The sequence below is a fragment of the Neolamprologus multifasciatus genome, chromosome 6 (assembly GCF_963576455.1).
Source record: "Neolamprologus multifasciatus chromosome 6, fNeoMul1.2, whole genome shotgun sequence".
Classification (NCBI taxonomy): domain Eukaryota; kingdom Metazoa; phylum Chordata; class Actinopteri; order Cichliformes; family Cichlidae; genus Neolamprologus; species Neolamprologus multifasciatus.
Window position 1 is genome coordinate 35,763,622 of NC_140444.1, and position 17,910 is coordinate 35,781,531.

The 17,910-nt window shown below is 40.7% G+C and overlaps 1 protein-coding gene across 2 annotated transcripts; it reads right to left on the minus strand.

Annotated features, from left to right (window-relative positions):
• Positions 1–238: 238 nt before the first annotated feature.
• abcc10 (ATP-binding cassette, sub-family C (CFTR/MRP), member 10) lies at positions 239–17,482 on the minus strand. Of its 2 annotated transcripts, XM_085164321.1 has the most exons (23): positions 17,166–17,482; positions 16,363–16,462; positions 15,969–16,182; positions 14,266–15,637; positions 13,929–14,156; positions 11,708–11,864; positions 11,238–11,383; positions 10,939–11,018; positions 10,143–10,314; positions 9,907–10,005; positions 9,395–9,584; positions 8,273–8,350; positions 7,890–8,078; positions 7,415–7,553; positions 6,842–7,034; positions 5,307–5,650; positions 4,929–5,098; positions 4,679–4,839; positions 3,947–4,200; positions 3,666–3,811; positions 3,057–3,154; positions 2,522–2,634; positions 239–2,393 (listed from the first exon to the last, which is right to left on the minus strand). In XM_085164321.1, the coding sequence occupies exons 3-23, from the start codon at positions 16,142–16,144 to the stop codon at positions 2,258–2,260; spliced, it is 4,641 nt and encodes a 1,546-aa protein (XP_085020447.1). In that variant the 5' UTR covers positions 16,145–16,182; positions 16,363–16,462; positions 17,166–17,482; the 3' UTR covers positions 239–2,257. The 2 variants fall into 2 exon arrangements, with proteins under 2 accessions (XP_085020447.1, XP_085020448.1); XM_085164322.1 differs by lacking the exon at positions 16,363–16,462.
• Between the last annotated feature and the right edge of the window lie 428 nt (positions 17,483–17,910).

Consider the following 17,910-nt stretch of genomic DNA (forward strand, 5'->3'; position numbering starts at 1 on the left):
GCTAACCTCCCTTAATTGTTTGACTGACAAATGTTTTATTATTCAGGTTGTCAGTTGCTCTTTGTCTTGGTCTTACATTAAAGTAAAATGCACTTGAAAATACAATTCATGAGATGAAGGGGATCAATTTATGACACATACAGATTAGGGGTGGGGGAAAAAATCGATACTGTGTAGTATCGTGATATTTTGTTTGCTAATAATGTATCGATACAGGGAGAAATCGATATTTTGTTACAAAAAAAAGGTTTTTGTGCTCTGACTTCAGAGCATGTTGATCCTTTTTCTGAGCAAGAATCCTGACATTCCTTCACTGTCCAAATGTGTTTAACTTTTTTTTGGCAGCAATAAACATGACAGTTTACTTATTTTACTTTAAGACACGTTTTATTTTAATTAAGTTTAAAACTTTTTTATTTAATGTAAAATTATATTTTGTTTTAATTTACTTTCAAATTCTTCAGTTGCTGAAGGGGCTGCATAGTTTTCATAAACTGCATAGTTCAGAATAGCTATAATTGTACCAGATGGTTGATTCAGTTAAGTTGGACTAGACTGTAATACAAACCGTTCAGTTTGTCAACAATAAAACTGAAATGAGAGAAAGACTGAGTGCGAGACTTTGTTATTAGATAAAATGAATATTGATAAAGTTTACCTTTATGTACAGAATCTGAATATCGCAAAATATTTTTTAAAAATGCAATAATATCGTATCGTGCGTTAAGTATTGTGATAATATCGTATCGTGGGATGTATGGTGATTCCCACCTCTAATACAGATATACTAATATGATGATCAGCATGTGGTTATTTGATCAATGTTATATGTCTGAAAAGTCTGACGTTGATGCCAAAAAAACAAAATGTGTCAAAAAATAAAGTCAGATTGCTTTAAAACAGTACATATAAAGAGAGGCAAACACACCTCAGGCTGAGTTCTTTGATCTCTGCCTGCAGCAAGCCTGAATCATTTTTGTTAGTCTGTTGAATGACAGTAAATCATTGACAGAGAAGTGAAGTAACAGATTCCGTCTGGTCATAAAAAGCCTTCATGCTTCTTCATAATAATAAAAAAAAAAAACCACTGAGAAACTGGATTTTGTGTTTTCTTTGTACAGATGGTTAACATTAAAAGAGTAAAGAGGATATAATGATAAAACAGAACAAACAGGAGTTGGATAAATTAAAAACAACTGTTTTGTGGTAGAGCTTTTCTCTTCAGTGTAGTTCTAAGATCTAATAAACCACCAACAGCCCTGTGCAGAAGAAAACTTACAATAAATGTTTTACACATATCTCCTGAGACTTATATACTTTATATTAAGTCTCATACAATGGTGACCTCATTCAAGTGACCTGTATTTTCCACACAATAAGAATTAAGAAAACACAAATTATGACAACTGCTATGATTACTGTTCCTGCTATTATTGTAAATGGTACTAGAAAAATGTGTGATTCTATGAAATAGTGCTTCCATAAGAACACAGTCACATTCATTTATAATCATCATCTTTGAAACAAAGTAAAAAGTTTGGATGTGTTTCCTTGCAGACAAGAGGAAGAAGCAGCAACTTCATGTTAGTTCCACAGATGAGGATTCCCAAAACTTTGATACATCTACTCTCATTTAAATCTACAAAATATGAAGCACTTTACCTTCCATATTCACGTTGACCTTGGCAGATACAGAATCAGGTACTATTCAAATAAAATCCCTCATAGCCCTTACAGGTCTTGGAGCATTTAAAAAAAATATTCAATAACATGTTTTTTTTAAATAAAATTCTAAAAATAAGACATTTCTGTTGAACTGTGAATGTTTCTTATTTTCAGGTCTCTCTTTTTAACTAAAGCACTCAAAGACTGACTGAACTCACTTTATACATTCAAAGATGATTCATAAAATGCTCCATATATCATTTGCTTCAAATGAATCCAAAACAAGATTATAAAGTCATCATTTCATATATTCTACTCAGATTGCTACTGTAATCTAACTGCAACATTTCTTCTACAGAGTGGTGTTTTGTTATAACACATTCCGTTCTATTCCTCTGCGGGGCAACCTGCATATGGACAATAAAGCATTCATTCATTCATTCATTCATTCTGCATTAGAATAATCACATTTCCAAACAGCCTCGCTTTTGAGTCCAAGCTGTCCGTTCCAAATGAGTTTTTGCTCAAAGTCTGCAACTCTTCTCTGCATCAACTCAAAGCAGCAAGTTGTCTGTAAATGTGTCTGATCATCTCATTGTCCCTGATCACCCGCCAGTCTGTGAAAGATGGAGTTATCAGCTTGGCAGAGAGACACGGGACTGTCAAACTCCACCACCTTCCCAGCATGCATCACTAGCACACGGTCACAGTCCATGATGGTGTTGATCCTGATGTGAGACAGGCACACAAAACACAAAAGGTGTTTCATTCAGAAAATAAAAAGCAGGAAGTTTTAGACTACAGTTGTAAAATAACATTCTGAAATGTGTTTTAGTGCAGGAACACATGCAGTCACCTGTGGGCAATAGTGAGCACAGTCTTGTCCTGAAACTTCTCTCTAATGGTCTGCTGCAGGAGTTTGTCTGTCTTATGATCCACGCTGGCAGTGGCTTCATCAATACACAGGACCTAAATGACAACAAAAACATTTATTGGAAAAATGTTTTGGTTTATTTGTTTGAGCAATCACGCTAAAATATTTTGTTCTCAGTAAATAGAAATAAATAAATGTCTGGTAATACAAGGTTAGTCAGTCTTCTTTCCAAATGTAGAAGCATAACATTCACAAAGCTTTTGCAAATACCTTCTCCTGCACACAGTCTCTTACAACCTACTTCCTTGTGAACAGGCGAAGGCGTGTCACATAATTAGAGCTAATCAAACCTGTACAGTTTGTTCTTTGTTTACAGCCTCATACTGTCACTGATGTCACAGAGAAAGCCACAGACTATTTTTCACCCTTTATTGTAATTCTGTTGCACCCTCTCACCATCAGGTCGGACACGACGTTTGTCGTCGGTACAGTGTAATGGTAAAGCTGCAAAACTCACCTTGGCTTGCGTCAACAGAGCTCTGGCCAAACACAGCAGCTGCTTCTGTCCTGCAGAGAAGAATCTTCCTCTTTCTCCCACCTCAGCATCCAGACCACCTGACAGTCACGAAAACATACACAAAAGTCATGAGAGGCGGCATGAATCTGTCATCATCTACATCTTCATGTAGATGATCTTTATGTAGTAGCAGCTCCATTTCATGCAGATTTGAAGCTTTATTTTAGGCTTTTATGATAAATGGCCCATAAAGTAAACAGGATTAATACAAAGATCACAGAGGAGGAAAGAGAACTCAAAGATAATGATGTTAGGTTCTGAAACACAGTCATCAATTATCAAAGTATGTTTGCCAGTCAGTGGATCCTTAGATTTATTCTGTGGTACAAAAAAATACTTTCGATCATCCAGCGTGTTGACTCAAGAACCATTTTCCCAGTGCAAGTAGGTAACTGAAGCAGACAGTCATGTGAGCAGACAGGAATGGAAAAGGGTGGCGTCAAAGGTGTCAAGCAGACACACCTTTGTAACAAAAAAGACAAAACACTGCAATTGTTCTGCTCTCTGTTAAATCACTGGGTCAAGCACACTTTTGTAAATAACTCTCACCCATTCTGCTGACCACAGGGCTGAGGTGGCACTGCTCCAGGACGTCCAGCAGCTCCGGCTCCAAGTGTCGCCCACAGGGGTCCAGATTCTCTCTGACTGTGCCACTGAAAAGGAAGGGGTCCTGAGGAATAATGGCCAACCTGGACCTGCAGAGGGCAACGACAGCACATAAGTCAACTTGTCTCCCACTGATTTTATTATATCATAAAGTACATTATGTTAGATCACAGTTTTCATGTAACTCTTATCCAATACCAATAAACAACTCAATTCAAATGTACCTGAGTTGAACTAGGCCCACAGTGGTAATATCCAGCTGATCCAGGAGAATCTGACCCTGGCTGAGCTCCACCATCCGAAACAGGGCCAAGAATATCGTGGACTTGCCAGATCCTGTACGTCCCACAATGCCTATTTTCTCTCCAGGTCGCACCATGAGGCTCACTCCATCCAGGGCATTGGGAAGACCATCCCTGTAGGTCAAAGCCACATTCCGAAACTCCAAACAACCGTGCTCAGGCCACGAGGGGGGCAGCTGATGTCAGAAACAGAGAGGGTAAAATGCAAATAAGTACTCCAAGAAATTTAAAACGTGTGACTGAGTCCATAAACACGTTAGAAACAACACTTGATTTATGGATTCATAAAAAAAAGGGCTGTTTTCCATAGATTTCGTTACAACAACCCATATTTTTTTAAAGCAGAGAGACTGCCCCCTGCTGGGCAATAGAAAAATATACACGTTAAAGTACTTTGTGTTGGCTTTTGTTTCAATTGACAAAAAAAAAGATGCCACGTCAATCTTTATTTAAATATGTAAATAGGTGTACAAATGTTTACATATGTTGTTACATATGTAAATTGTGTCTTGTGATCTTTTCCTCTGACTTTCAGGTTTGACTAAAAAGTAAGATACACTCTGTGAAGACAGCTGTGAGGTAAAGCCAGGAGCTCTGATAAAGCTTTAGTGTAGCCCACTGTTGTTATGTTAATATCAATATCCAGCACCCGACCTTTGTATTCTGATGCTGTGGTTCAATGGGCAGTCCAGTGGAATATTCCTCTGTTCGTTCCACGCTCACCAGCTGCATTTCAGTCTGCGTGAAGCTGAATATGAGGCCAGATAGCAGCTGTGTGATAGACAAAGCGTAGGACAGGGACAAACCCACCAGACCTGATAGGAAAACCAGCACACACAGTCTTACTTAATGGCTCCTACGGTCATTAAACAAGCACAGCCTGCAAATTCTTCTGCTGTCTTACCTGGATCAACAGAATTAAGCTGGTGCTGAACAACAGCTATCACCCCAAGGCCTGTCACCACAGCGATACCAATCAGCTGCAGACGGATGTCCAGCCACTGCCCTGCAGCGTAGCTAAGAAACAAACAGCGTTGGTTCTGCTCCAAACGCCTGGCGTTCTCCTCCTCAAACCTGAAACAGCAGAAAAATGTCCCAGTGGTTTAGCTGTTTCTTTAGTCCCTATACCTAATATATTTTATTAATATTAATACTTCCTGTCACCTATGTTCAAGAGAATTTAGATTAATTTTATGTCATGTGCAAGATAAAGTTAACAGCTATTACTTATTTCCACATACATTTATCTAATCACTGAAAACTCTGTTTCCGTGTCACTCACCTGGCAGAGTTGCCACTGGCCCGGATCGTTCCCAGTCCAGTCAGTGTCTCTGAAAAATGCGAGTAGATTGGTGACAGAGTGAGGCTGCAGAGGCGCTTCAGCTCTCGAGATGTGTGTCTATAGAAGTGCTGCGTGCGGTAGTACAGCAGACCCAGGGGAAGCAGGGCCACCAGGACCCAGGGCAGGCCGTAACTTATCACCACCAGCATGCCGAGCAAGCCGAAAATGTTGGCCAGTAAGATGTTCAAGACAAACGGCAGGCTGTCGTCCACGCTGTACAAGTCTGAGGAAAAACGGTTGAGAATTCGGCCCAAAGGAGTGGTATCGAAGAACGCCATAGTGGTCTGGATGGAGACGCAAACAAGACACTTTTTAATTTTTTTTGCTAAGTGGGAATTACTCATGTCACTCACACTTAAAGTGTTTCCCTCTCTCATTATGCATTTGCATTTTTCTTTAAAGAATCTTGTGAACTATAACATTTGCAGATGCAATTGTGATCTGTAGTAAGAGAAGGGAACAGGTAGAAGACAGTCGGGAGAGGTGGAGGTACACACTGGAGAAAAGAGAAATAAAAGTCAGTAGAAGAAAGAAGTATGTGTGTGAATGAGAGGAAGACAGGTGGAAACGTGAACATGCAAGAGGAAGAGACAGTGAGGGGAGATGAGTCTGAATATCTAAGGTCAAGCATCAAAGTGCCAGAGAGTGTTCAAGAGAGGTGAAGAGGACAGCGTAGGCAGGGTGGAGTGGGTGAAGACGAGCACGCAGGGTGATTTGTGACAGAAGAATAGCAGGAAAAGTGAAAGGGAAGGTTTACAAGATTATAGTGAGTAGATTCACCCAATCTACTTGTTCATAAACGTGACAATTTGCAGTGTTTTGAAAGGAGCATTGCAAAAAAAATGGCATTTAAAGGAAGATACAAACAATCAATTGTTACACATATGTAACAACATATGTAAACATTTGTACACCTATTCACATATTTAAATAAAGATGGCTGTGGCATCTTTTTTTTTTGTCAATTGAAACAAAAGCCAACACAAAGTACTTTAACATGTATATTTTTCTATTGCCCAGCAGGGGGCAGTCTCTCTGCTTTAAAAAAATATGGGTTGTTGTTAGTCATTTGAACATTATTGCTTACTGTGCAGCAAATCTATCTCAACCTTTTATGGCACTTAAATAATACAAATTATTATTCTAAAGTTGTCCAATTGCAATGACTGATTAGAAACTCTTTTCTTTTTTTTTACTGTCTCCTGTATGGTTTGGAGACAGTAAAAATAAATAAAATAAAATCCTTATTATATATGTATTTAAAACTACCTAGCACATCAGAAGGATTGGCATTAAGTAGATAACGTAGGCAGTGTGAGCATACCTCTTTACCTCTTCCTGTTAATGAACATCTACTCAGCTCGTCTGATGTCTCACACTGCTAACCCTTCAGTCACCACCCTGTTTCTGCAACCTTCAGCTATTTTTGCCAGACATGAAAAGCACTCAATCTGCTATGCTGACTGCTGACACACCTTAAAGACTTGATTCAGAAGTCTGTTGTGGATGACAGAAGCGGCACACATTACTCCATAGGCGAAGAGGAAGGCACGGAGCGCGGTGAACACGGTGTTGGCCGCAGCAATGGAGCCGTAGACTGTCAGGTAAAACTTAACATCTGCATCGATGTCGTTAGAGAGAAACGTGTAGTCAGAGGGCACTGAAGACCTGGATGGGTAGAGGTGAATATCTGATTTTAGTCAAAAGACTGAAGTAAGACAGGAAGAAGTCAAAGTTTAAATCACAGAACTAAAAGCAGTTTTTATTTTCATTATTCAAAATGAATGATAAACTTTGTGTTTAACATAATAACAGAAAATGTAATGGCAAAGTCTTTACATCTGTACCTTTTAAAAATAATATATAAATGAATAAATCATCATTATCTCACGGCTGAACTGCATGTTATTATTATAGCATGTGCTCTTTTAAAATTGGTTACAAATTTTGTGTTTTAAAGTTTATTCTGGAACAAAGATAGCAAGGCATCTTGGTTGTGTTACCATTCACAGACTCGTTTTCAAAATGTTGCCAATTGGTCGACTCACATGAGCCTGCCAGGTGAGAAAAGCAGCAGATGAGGTGAGCTGAAGGCAGGTAACGAAGAATCATTATTCCCAGTGGAACCATTGTGTTTTAGCTCAGAGATCCAGTAGGACAGCCACCAGTCAGACACATTTTTAGATGCTGATTTACACACAAACACACACACACACACACACACACACACACACACACACAGTTCTTATTAAATTAGAAATGAATTTAAAGCCAGAACACAGTAATTATTTTTTCTTTTGGGGACAAAATACCCTGAAGCTTTAAACAATAATCCTATATCACCCAAGTATCATACAGGTCGCCTGGACTTATTTTGTAATGTTGGCAGTAAAATTAAAAAATAATTCTCATCTTTAAAAGATGAAAAAATGTTGAACACAGAGAGAAAATCTTGCAGGTGATGTTTCTGAAAAATGTGCTAAGCGTCAACAGTGTACAAAGATCATAAAAAGCAATCCAAACCTTGCATGAGGAGCAGAGAGACTAAGACGCAGGAGGCCAGGACTCCACCCACAGCGGCCCAGTAGGTCTGGTAAACTCTCCATGCCAGCCTGCCCACCTGTTTCTGCTCTGCCCCTGAGAGGTCAGGATCATTATCCACATGTAGCTCAGGCAATGAACTCATTTCCCCTTCAACCTGCTCCACGCCATCTGCTCACAATCAACAGGGGCCAAACCAAAAGGATTATAAGAGTCCCAGAAAGAAGAGCTGAATTTTGGATTTGTTGAGATTTTGTTGAGATATTTTTATTGAAGAAGAAGATGACAACAATGGGAACTCTGGACTTGTAAGAGATTATACATGCGGCACTGTTTTTGTTTGTCATAATGTGAGGTGAACACACCTTTCTCTTTTGTGTTGAAGTTGTTCTTCTGCTTTTTCTGGACTGCCTCCACCAAAGGAAGGACTTCTGCTGGTGTCCCTGTTTAACACAGAGGAATAAAAAGGCCTTTTATTCCACAGATGTTCCACCTTATAATAATAATAATGGATTGGATTTATATAGCGCTTTTCAAGGCACCCAAAGTGCTTTATGCCACTATTCATTCACTCTCACATTCACACACTGATGGAGGCAGCTACAGTTGTAGCCACAGCTGCCCTGGGGTAGACTGACAGAAGCTGGCCGACACCAGTAGGCGGTAGGGTAAAGTGTCTTGCCCAAGGACACAACGACCAGGACCTTCCGGTTACAGATGCGCTTCCCAACCCACTGAGCCACTTACAAGTTGGTGCTCTTCTTGCATGTAATGCTAAACTAATGAAGTGAGCTCAATATAAACAACTAGACAAAACCAAAAAGCCTTTTAATAAATGTCCTGTATCAATAGCCGCTCATTTTTCTTTACTTGGCATATGGACACATTATACAAGACAACTCTGAGATGCTAAAGATGGCGGTTGTCCCACCTCGTTACCCAGAAGCCAATCAACCGTTTAGGTATAAAGCATATTAGCCAATCACATTATTCTGTGGATAAATGTACACTTCAGCTATGTGGAGGCAGACATCTTTTTCTACTTGTTATTGTTCTACAGATGTAGAGATGTGTACTTTTTTCCAATTATATTTTGCCTAAGTGCATATAGAACATTAATTTTAATTTGGCATGAGCAGATTCACTGTTAGTGGTCTGGACTGAGATGTGAATGAAGCTGTAATATTGTGAAACTATGCACATGCACAAGCAGAAGCTGTGGGATGAAAAATGCTTTTCTGAACTGTATTTTGGAGCAAAAATGCTAAAGTTGTTGGGATTTTTTGTATTTGACTGCCACTTCTATTGCATGCAGTTTCTATGACCCACTGATCAATACAATTGTGAGTTATGACTTTCTCCCCATCCAACTTCAAAATAACTTACGCTGCTGATCTGTGACACTTGTTTCTAAAAGGACTTTAAATCATTTAGAAGTTACATTTATACAAATGTCACCAAGATTTAAAGCAGACTTCAGTTTCTACCTGTTTTGATGATTGCTCCATTGTCCATGAGGACAACCACATCAGCTTTGTCCACAAACTCTATGCGGTGTGTGCAAAGGATTCTGGTCTTCCCTCTGAGGAGCTCCATGATACATTTCTTCATAAGGTGTTCAGCCACATCTGCATCCACTGCTGCCAGTGGATCATCGAGGAGGTAGATATCTTTGTCCTGCAAGAGAAGCAGAAAAAAGGAAGGGGAGGCAACATCACATTACACAAGCATATTGCATATAAACAGCTTTTTATGGCTTTGTAACTATTTGTTACAAGAAACTGTTAACATGCAGTTCCCTCAAACAAAATTAAAAGCTCTAAACGTTCACCTGATAGCTTTGAGTTTTTATCAATCTGTGCAACAGAAGGAAAAATATAATTCTAATATCATTTATCCTTGTTTACAGCATCCTTGCAGCCCAACTCATTTAATTGTAAAACCTCCTCTGCGCCTCTTAGAGTGTGAAGCAGATGGCTGGATTGTGCTGAAGACTCACCATGTAAACAGCTCTAGCAAGTGCCAGCCGGGCCTTCTGTCCTCCACTCAGAGTCACTCCGTTCTCACCCACTTCAGTCTTGTCACCATTTGGCAAAACCTGCAGATGCAGAAACAGAGCAACCAAAGCCCTGAAAACCAATTTATTTAACATTTTAAACAATCCCAGAAACTCCATGCAAAGCACAGTGAAATCAGTGTGAAGAAACGTAAACAATAAGAGTGTCACAATCGTACATTGAGGTCATCTGAGAGGGCGCAGGCCTTGATCACAGCCTGGTAGAAGGCAGCATCGTAGTCTCTGCCAAACAAGATGTTGTCTCGTACTGATGCATGCTGGATCCACGGTTCCTGCGAGGCCAAACCAAAGCCAACCTCCCTGTCTGCAACATAGAGCACTCCAGTCAGCCTGCAGAGACAAGTGGAAGATGGATAGACCTTAGTCGCACATTATTAATCCCAGGTTGTGTCAGTGCACTTAAAATCACTAAAACCAGATTCACTATTGATTTTATTGACTTTGTTGGTTCCAACTAAGATGAAAAATATCATCTAGAGCAGCGGTCCCCAACCCCTGGGCCTCGGACCGGTACCGGTCCGTGAGTCGTTTGGTACCGGGCCGCGAGAGTTGAGGCTTAGGTGTGAAATGTATAGTTTTCAGGGTTTTTATCGGTTTTCAGCGTTATTTTGTTATCGTTTTTATCGTTAACTCGGTTTTCCTTGGTCTTTTCACGTGTGTTATGAATTAATCTTCTTTTTTTCGGTACCGGTACTAGTTTTATTTTGTTGTATTTATCTGCGACACCTTAAAGGCCAGTCCGTGAAAATATTGTCGGGCATAAACCGGTCCGTGGCGCAAAAAAGGTTGGGGCCGCTGCTCTAGAGCAGCATAAAGCCCCTGACTGCCTATTAATCACCTAAGCAAACCTTTTCATATTGGGAAAGGGAATATTGATGACTCGACAACATTCTTCATATGTAAATTAAGTCATAAGTGATAATATTTTCAATAAAAGTTTCATAAGCTGTGTACCTATTAAGCTCTCCAGTCAGAGCAGCCAATAAGGAGCTCTTTCCACAGCCGACCTTCCCAACCACGACCACCAGAGAGCCCTGAGCCAGACAGAAGATAGCAGATGTCATGTCTGTACTAAGTCAGCTCCAAACACCTGCTGTTAAAACATTTTGGTGTCAATGCGTTTTTGCAATTTAAATATTCATATACAATTTTAGGGTGTTGAATACTGAGCTTATGTCACTGACAGGAGACGATGAATTTCCAACTATTCAGTTGGAAATTCATCTGGTGGGTGAAGCAATAGTTGCTTGTACCTTGGTTATGTTTAAATTGAGACTGTGCAGCTGCAGGCTTCCTTTAGCTCCTCCAGACTCTTCCTCTTCGTTTGGACTGCTGGGTTCCTGCCATGAAAATGATCCCTGGCTCAAAAGGACAGATGTCTGGCTGTCTTCTGGAGACACTGGGCACAGATGTGGTATTTCAGCACAAGAGAAACATTTCATAGATTTAAAAAAGCAAGTTTGGCTGATGAACTATGTACAGTTGGGTAAAACATTTTCTTTTCTGTGAACTTTACTCTTTGAAAAAATAGCATTTGATGCAATCACTCAAACAAATACTTGATTAAAGCAGAAAATAACTTCATCTAATGAGCAGAAGCTGTTCTAAACATTCATAAAAACTGCTTTTTCCTTGAATGAACAAAAAAGCACGAGGACCTGTTTCACATCAAAATCAAATACACCTCCACACAAACAAAGTAGCAAATCAAGCAGTACCCTACCCAGGGCATAGTATGCCTGCAGGTTCTGGTTGGTTAGTTTAAAGAAGCGCTGGATTCGTTCCAGAGACACTTTGGCTTCCAGGACTCCGTTGAGCACCCAGGGGAAAGCATTGAGTGGGACGATCAACATTCCTACAAGGGCAAGTGTGGTAAACACCTGCATGGGATGAGAATCACATTTACAAGAACGCACTCTTAAAAACTTAAAACAAGTTATATAGTCCACTGTTATATATGCATTTATACAATCATTCACACAAGAGCATAAAACTAGCTTAAAGAATTTCTAAGTTCAAAGCCACTGATATCCTTTTTACTAGGAATACAGAAATGTAGGTACAAAACATTTTTTTCTATTCTGAGAATTATTTAATAAATTAATATATTTATCTCAGTGGCAATTTTTTTTTCACCATTGTCCTTGACTGTCATTTTGGGGAACTTTTCTGATGGTCCAAATCCATCAAATCCTGATCATGAAGCGTGCTGAACACAGGATATAGAAGCTCAATGTCTAATATGCAAATAAAACTGACTTGATTTTACTTGTGCCTATTGAAATAAAATAACTATTACTGCTATGAGTTGTTAGTCATTTGAACATTATTGCTCACTGTGCAGCAAATCTATCTCAACCTTTTATGACACTTAAATAATACAAATTATTATTCTAAAGTTGTCCAATTGTAATGACTGATTAGAAAAAAGATGGAGAAAAAATTTGTTTGAAGAAGGTCTTCGATGCATTGGAGTGAGCTGGTTCAAGCAGACAACTCCAACTGTGGTACTTATGCATGTACCACGTCATCAAACACACCCTCCCTTCTCATCTCTCCCTCTGACATTTCATTTCCGCTGCTGCACTCTTTTCTTTTTTTTTTTACTTGCTAAATACAGGACAGACTTGACTGGGGAAAAGAAAGGGGAGAAAGAAAGAGGGAAAGAAAAACAGCAGAGAAGAGGGACGGGGATAAAGGGCAAAAAACAAAAAAACAACAAAATAAGCAGACAAAAAAATACAAATATCGATCACCTGGATCACCTGTTAAGAAAGAAAAAAGAGAAAACAAGCAGAAGAAAGAAAAAAAAGGGCAACATAATAAACAACATCACGATGATCTATGGGAATATAACAGTAAATACTAAATATTAAACATTGTGCAGCACGTAAGATCAAAAAGGGTGTAGTTTGTGTGTGTGAGCACCCGTGTGTACACCTGTGAGCATGAGCACGCTTGTTTTTAAAAGGTTCCTTCATGTAATGATCTGCTAGAGGGTGTGGGGGGGCCACAGCCCCGTCCTCCAGGGCATGAAGCAGGTATGGAGGAGATTAAAACTCCAGACATCCAGAGGCCCTCAGAACACAACAGACCAAGGAAGACCAACAGAGGGGCAGCTGAGCCACTGTCCCAGAGAGAGCTGAGGAGAGTCCCAGGTGAGGGGTCACTCAGCAGCCGCGGAGCAGAGGCCAGGGGGGGTTGCAGTGACGTGCCCGTGAGCTCCGCCAGCAGCCAGCTGTGCCACAGTGACCGAGCCCCAGGCCGAGAGGCCACCACAAGCAGCCACCAAGGAGTGAGCCGGTGTGTACCTGGACGCCCATCCCCGGACACAAAGAACCACCAACGCACCGATGTCTGAGGGCGTCTGCCACTGGCAGGGGGAGTGGTGGGGGGGAGATAGGCCTCCATACCTTGGAGGACCTGAGATGTCCCCAGAGAGGTGGCGTCTGATACCCAACCTGACATATGGACACAGACATACAGGCACACACAGATACAAACATCCATTCCCACCCTCATGCTCTCATATGCAATTACTCAACACTCACCCAACGTGGAGACAGACATAGAGAGACGCTGTACACACAATCACACTCCCCAAGCGTACTCTAAGCCCCAGATCTTGGTACCCTTGCCCCCGGAGGGGGAAACTGCACCCAGACCCAGGTAGTGTTACCCTTTTCCCTGGGGTGGAGAGAAGCAGACCGCCCCGTCTCCGCAGCAGCAGGGAGGCCCCACACTCCAGACCCCAATCGGACAGCCAACTCCTCCTCCCAGCCCCCCCGCTCCAGCAGCTGACCTCTTTTTAACCCCTCCACCACTCCAGCATCTCAGGTGTTGCTCTTGTCAGAGTTATTTTTTTTAAATATGTTTATACAGTGACGCTACATTCCCTAATTCTCTACAAAGCTCGCTCAGCATCAACACAGCAGCCAGTTTACCTTTGCTGCCGTCAGCTGGTGTCCAAGCAGCACATACGTGACGAAGGTCAGGATGGAGATGACCACAGGTAGAGCAGCCCAGGTATACACACACAATGCATCCAGGTATTTGACAGCCTTAAGGTGGGACAGCTCCTCTTTGCGACAGTCAGCCACCTTCTGTGTGAAATGAGGCTCCCAGCTATAGAACTTGATGACGCGAATGCCGAAGAGGATCTCTGTCATTAACTGGAAATAAGTTCAAAATTAAAAATAATCTCAACAAGATTTTTCCCTGGGTAGCTTCATAAAAGTATATAAATCAACTCAGTATAATAAGAGCTTAAACATGCCATACCTTAACACGGTTATCCTTCCACATGAGCATCTTTTTATTGTTGCTAAGGATGCAGGAAGCAAGGAACTTGTTGAATGGCACCAGCAGCAAAGCTACAGACAGTCCTCCAAGGAAAGCTACACCCACCTGCAGATATAGCAAGTAAAGGGTGACAGCTAACTGAAAGGGCAGGCTCCACAGCTCATGGAAGCTTTGGAAGAAGTTAACCACACGGTCGGTGTCTGTGCTCATTAAGTTCACCACCTCTCCTAAAGTAAAGCCAGCCAAGCTGCAGCTGCTGACTCTCAGGGCTTTGTTGTAGATGGCCGTCACAAGAGCAGCTCGTGCTGACAGCGCCACCTTGGAGACCTCGAAGACAAAGATGTTTCGCAGAACAGAGCACAGCAGGGTGGTAGCAAAGAGCCCCAAGGCACACCAGACACCCCTGCTGACTGGGGCACCTTTTTCCTCCATAAAATTCACAAGACTACTGAGGAGCAGTGGACCTGCAAAGCTCAATATGTTGACTGTCACCTTCAGCAGACCAAGGATGTAATACCACTTCCCAAACGCCTTGTGTAGCACCTTCAGCAATCTTACATCACCTTCCAGCTCCAGTGGTTGGTGCTGGTTGTGTAAACTCCTGCTGCCACTCAGGAGGTTTGTGCTGACTGGTGTGGGCCATTGATCCTCTTGGTAAGTGACTGGTGATCCTTGCCAGCAGGCTTCCCAGCACTGGTGAAAATACCGACAAATCACACTAGTTCTAAGTTTCTGGGGAAGGTGATATACATCGGCTGGTCTGTCCAGTTCACATCTCTGCCCTCGCCTGAGGAGAGGGGTGAGCCACAAGTAGAAGAGTCGAGATAGGCAGTCACTCCCGTCCTCAGCCACAATCTCCCCAGTCTCCAGCTGGGTGTTCTCTGGGATGAGCGGAGAGCCATCAACATCGTTAATATACAAAGTGTACCCAGCATCACTGATGCAGGGGAAAGCAAATGCCAGGAGGTAAATGAGAAAAAGAAACGTCCGTACTGAGGCAAGAACAAATCGGGCCAGTTTAAGAGGTTCAGCTGGGTTTAAATATTCCTTGTTGTTAGAGTAAATTATCAAGTTGATGACAAGGTTGGGGAGTAACAGAAGCACCAGGAGAAGCAGCAGTGTAGGTCCTCTGGTTCTCTTAAAAACAGTCCTCTGGAGCACTGTTATGACACTGAAGTGGACCAGCCAGGCCAGGATTGCACAGCTGCCAGCTAGGACGTCCAGGTACATGTCTCCCTGCTGGAGGACACTCACCAGGATGACATCTGCAGTGTAGAGTAAGGCAGCCAGCAGAGCTGACACGAGCCTGAGTGTCCAGCCACACGGGGGAGACGTCTGGAGGTGGCTGCATCTGGAAAGCAAACAAAAATGTGAAAATATAGACACAATTTTTAGAATCATCGGCATTAGTTTTATAGGGTGCCCCATTCAATGTTTAAGCTGCGCGTTTTGAATTAAGCCAAAAACTGGACAACACAGAGAAGACTCCAAAAAAGATGGGGGGGGGTTGCTTGTTTTTAAAGAATTGTTGTTACATTAAAGTAAAACATACTTCATCAGAAAATCCACTGCAAGGATTGATATGCATGTTTTTTTGTAACTACAACTTCATTATCCGCTAATAAAATTGCAAGATTGGAAAAGTGTTGCTGATAAGGACCTGGTATCAATGCATGACCTACCGTGACATGCTGAGGTAGCAGGCACTGAAAATGGCCATCCCAGCATGGGGCAAGACACCAAGGATGAGCTGGTTAAAACAGGGGCTGATGCATTCATTCTGCCACAGAGGAAGAGGATCCTCTTCATCGGTATGACAGAGGCCTGCAATCAGGTCAGTTGGCCCAAAGTTATTCATCCTTCTTCCTACTTGACTGCTATCATTCTAAAAATTATCTGTAGAGGAAAAAATAATATTATTTATCAACTTTTAAAAAAGGTAACAAGGGTGTTTCAAAGAAAACCCACAGGGTAGTTATTATTCTAGCCAACATTATTTTTTAAAAAAGAAGAAGAATACAACAATTAGTTGGCACTATCATCATCTTCCTATCAGTAAATAAGACAACATTTTACCATTGGCAGAGGCCACAGATCATCTGTTATGTCCCGTCAATTCTGCAGTCCATTTATCTGAGATCCAGGTTCAATAATTCACATATTTGTTCATAAATCCCTGGGTTGAAGACAGTACGGATAATTTCAGTAATGAAAAGGTGATAAAACTACAAAATAAACAAAAACTAATGTACTAACAGCAGCTATCAGCTAAATTTTAAACACAGCTATGTCCCTGAATTTTGTAATCTGTGCACGCCTAATGAAAGTGAACATATTTTCCCAAAGCCAAAGTTTGAAAAATGGCAGTGTAAAAACAGTATAATAAATAACCGGATTATAGTTTAGGTAATAGTCCTGTATGATTAATTTTATTGTAAGAAAAAAAAGGGGCATCCATCCATTTTTTTAGCGTTTAAAAAAAATAGGTCAAAAGGTATGGAAATTTGTGTTATTTTGAAATACAAGCTATGGTCATCCTTAGCTTGATCAAGAACTTTTCATAATTCATTCTGAAATGTTCAAATCCAAGTAAACAGTTACATTAAGGATATAAAATGCAGCTAGACTCTTTCGATAACTGTGTATTTTATGCCTGTAACAGAATCATCTAGACTCATTAGCGGTCGTGTTTTCTTGTTTACCAGATTGTTTACCAAATAAACCTTTCGTGAAAGACCTGTTGTTATAGTACAGTCTCTGTTGTATGTGAGCCCTTCAAGATGTTTAAGGGGCAAGTTAACAACTCTGGATTAAAAAAGTTAACATACAATTTGTTGCATTTTTTTAGGCGTTGTTGCGCCAACATTCACAGCACTAACCTTTAAGGAGTGACGAAGCAAAAAGAAACATGGAACGACAGACAGGCACATTTATCCGGTCTTCCTGACTGAAACACCCTCACACTAATGTAAACAAATTAGGCTAGCGTACTAGCTTAGGTAACGGAATATTACGCTATTAAGTTTTTTGATGTTACCGCATGCACTATGTAAATAGAAACTTTAGCGAGCTAGACCAACTATAAATACAAGTCGACATACAACCAATTTAAGAGCGTTTAGACCACAGGACTTTAAATGTTACCGGCTTTCATCTAGCTAACAGGAAATGGATCTGTTGATTTCTGATGACGAGTACAAAGAGCTTTTCAAAATAAATGCTCGATGAAAAAAAACAGTACAAATAAATGCTGATACTATTTCTACTATTACTGCTACTACTAATAATAAAACTGATGATGACTAATAATAAAATAATATTAATAATAATTCAAAAAATCATGGGAGCAACAACAAACCCGGCATTCAAAGTCACTAAATGTTTTTTCAAAACAGAAATACAGATTACTTATAGATAGATAACTTGACCATTAGTAGAGTGTTCTCATGTTATGATATAGAATTTCTTTAAAAATTATTTAAAAAATTGTTATGGCACTAAAATCAGTAATGATGCTTCTTTAAGGCTTAATTATCCAAATAAGGCTGTTACAGCCTACCAGGCATAAAAAAAATGTGCTTGGTTGTGATTTATTTACACAAAGACCACGATTATCCTTCTATT

Coding starts and splice junctions, on each gene's coding strand:
- abcc10 (XM_085164322.1), bottom strand. CDS start 16,144: ATGAATAACTTTGGGCCAACTGACCTGATTGCAGGCCTCTGTCATACC. Junction 15,638..15,968: donor TGCTACCTCAGCATGTCACG/GTAGGTCATGCA, acceptor TTTGCTTTCCAG/ATGCAGCCACCTCCAGACGT. Junction 14,157..14,265: donor GGAAGGATAACCGTGTTAAG/GTATGGCATGTT, acceptor ACTTATTTCCAG/TTAATGACAGAGATCCTCTT.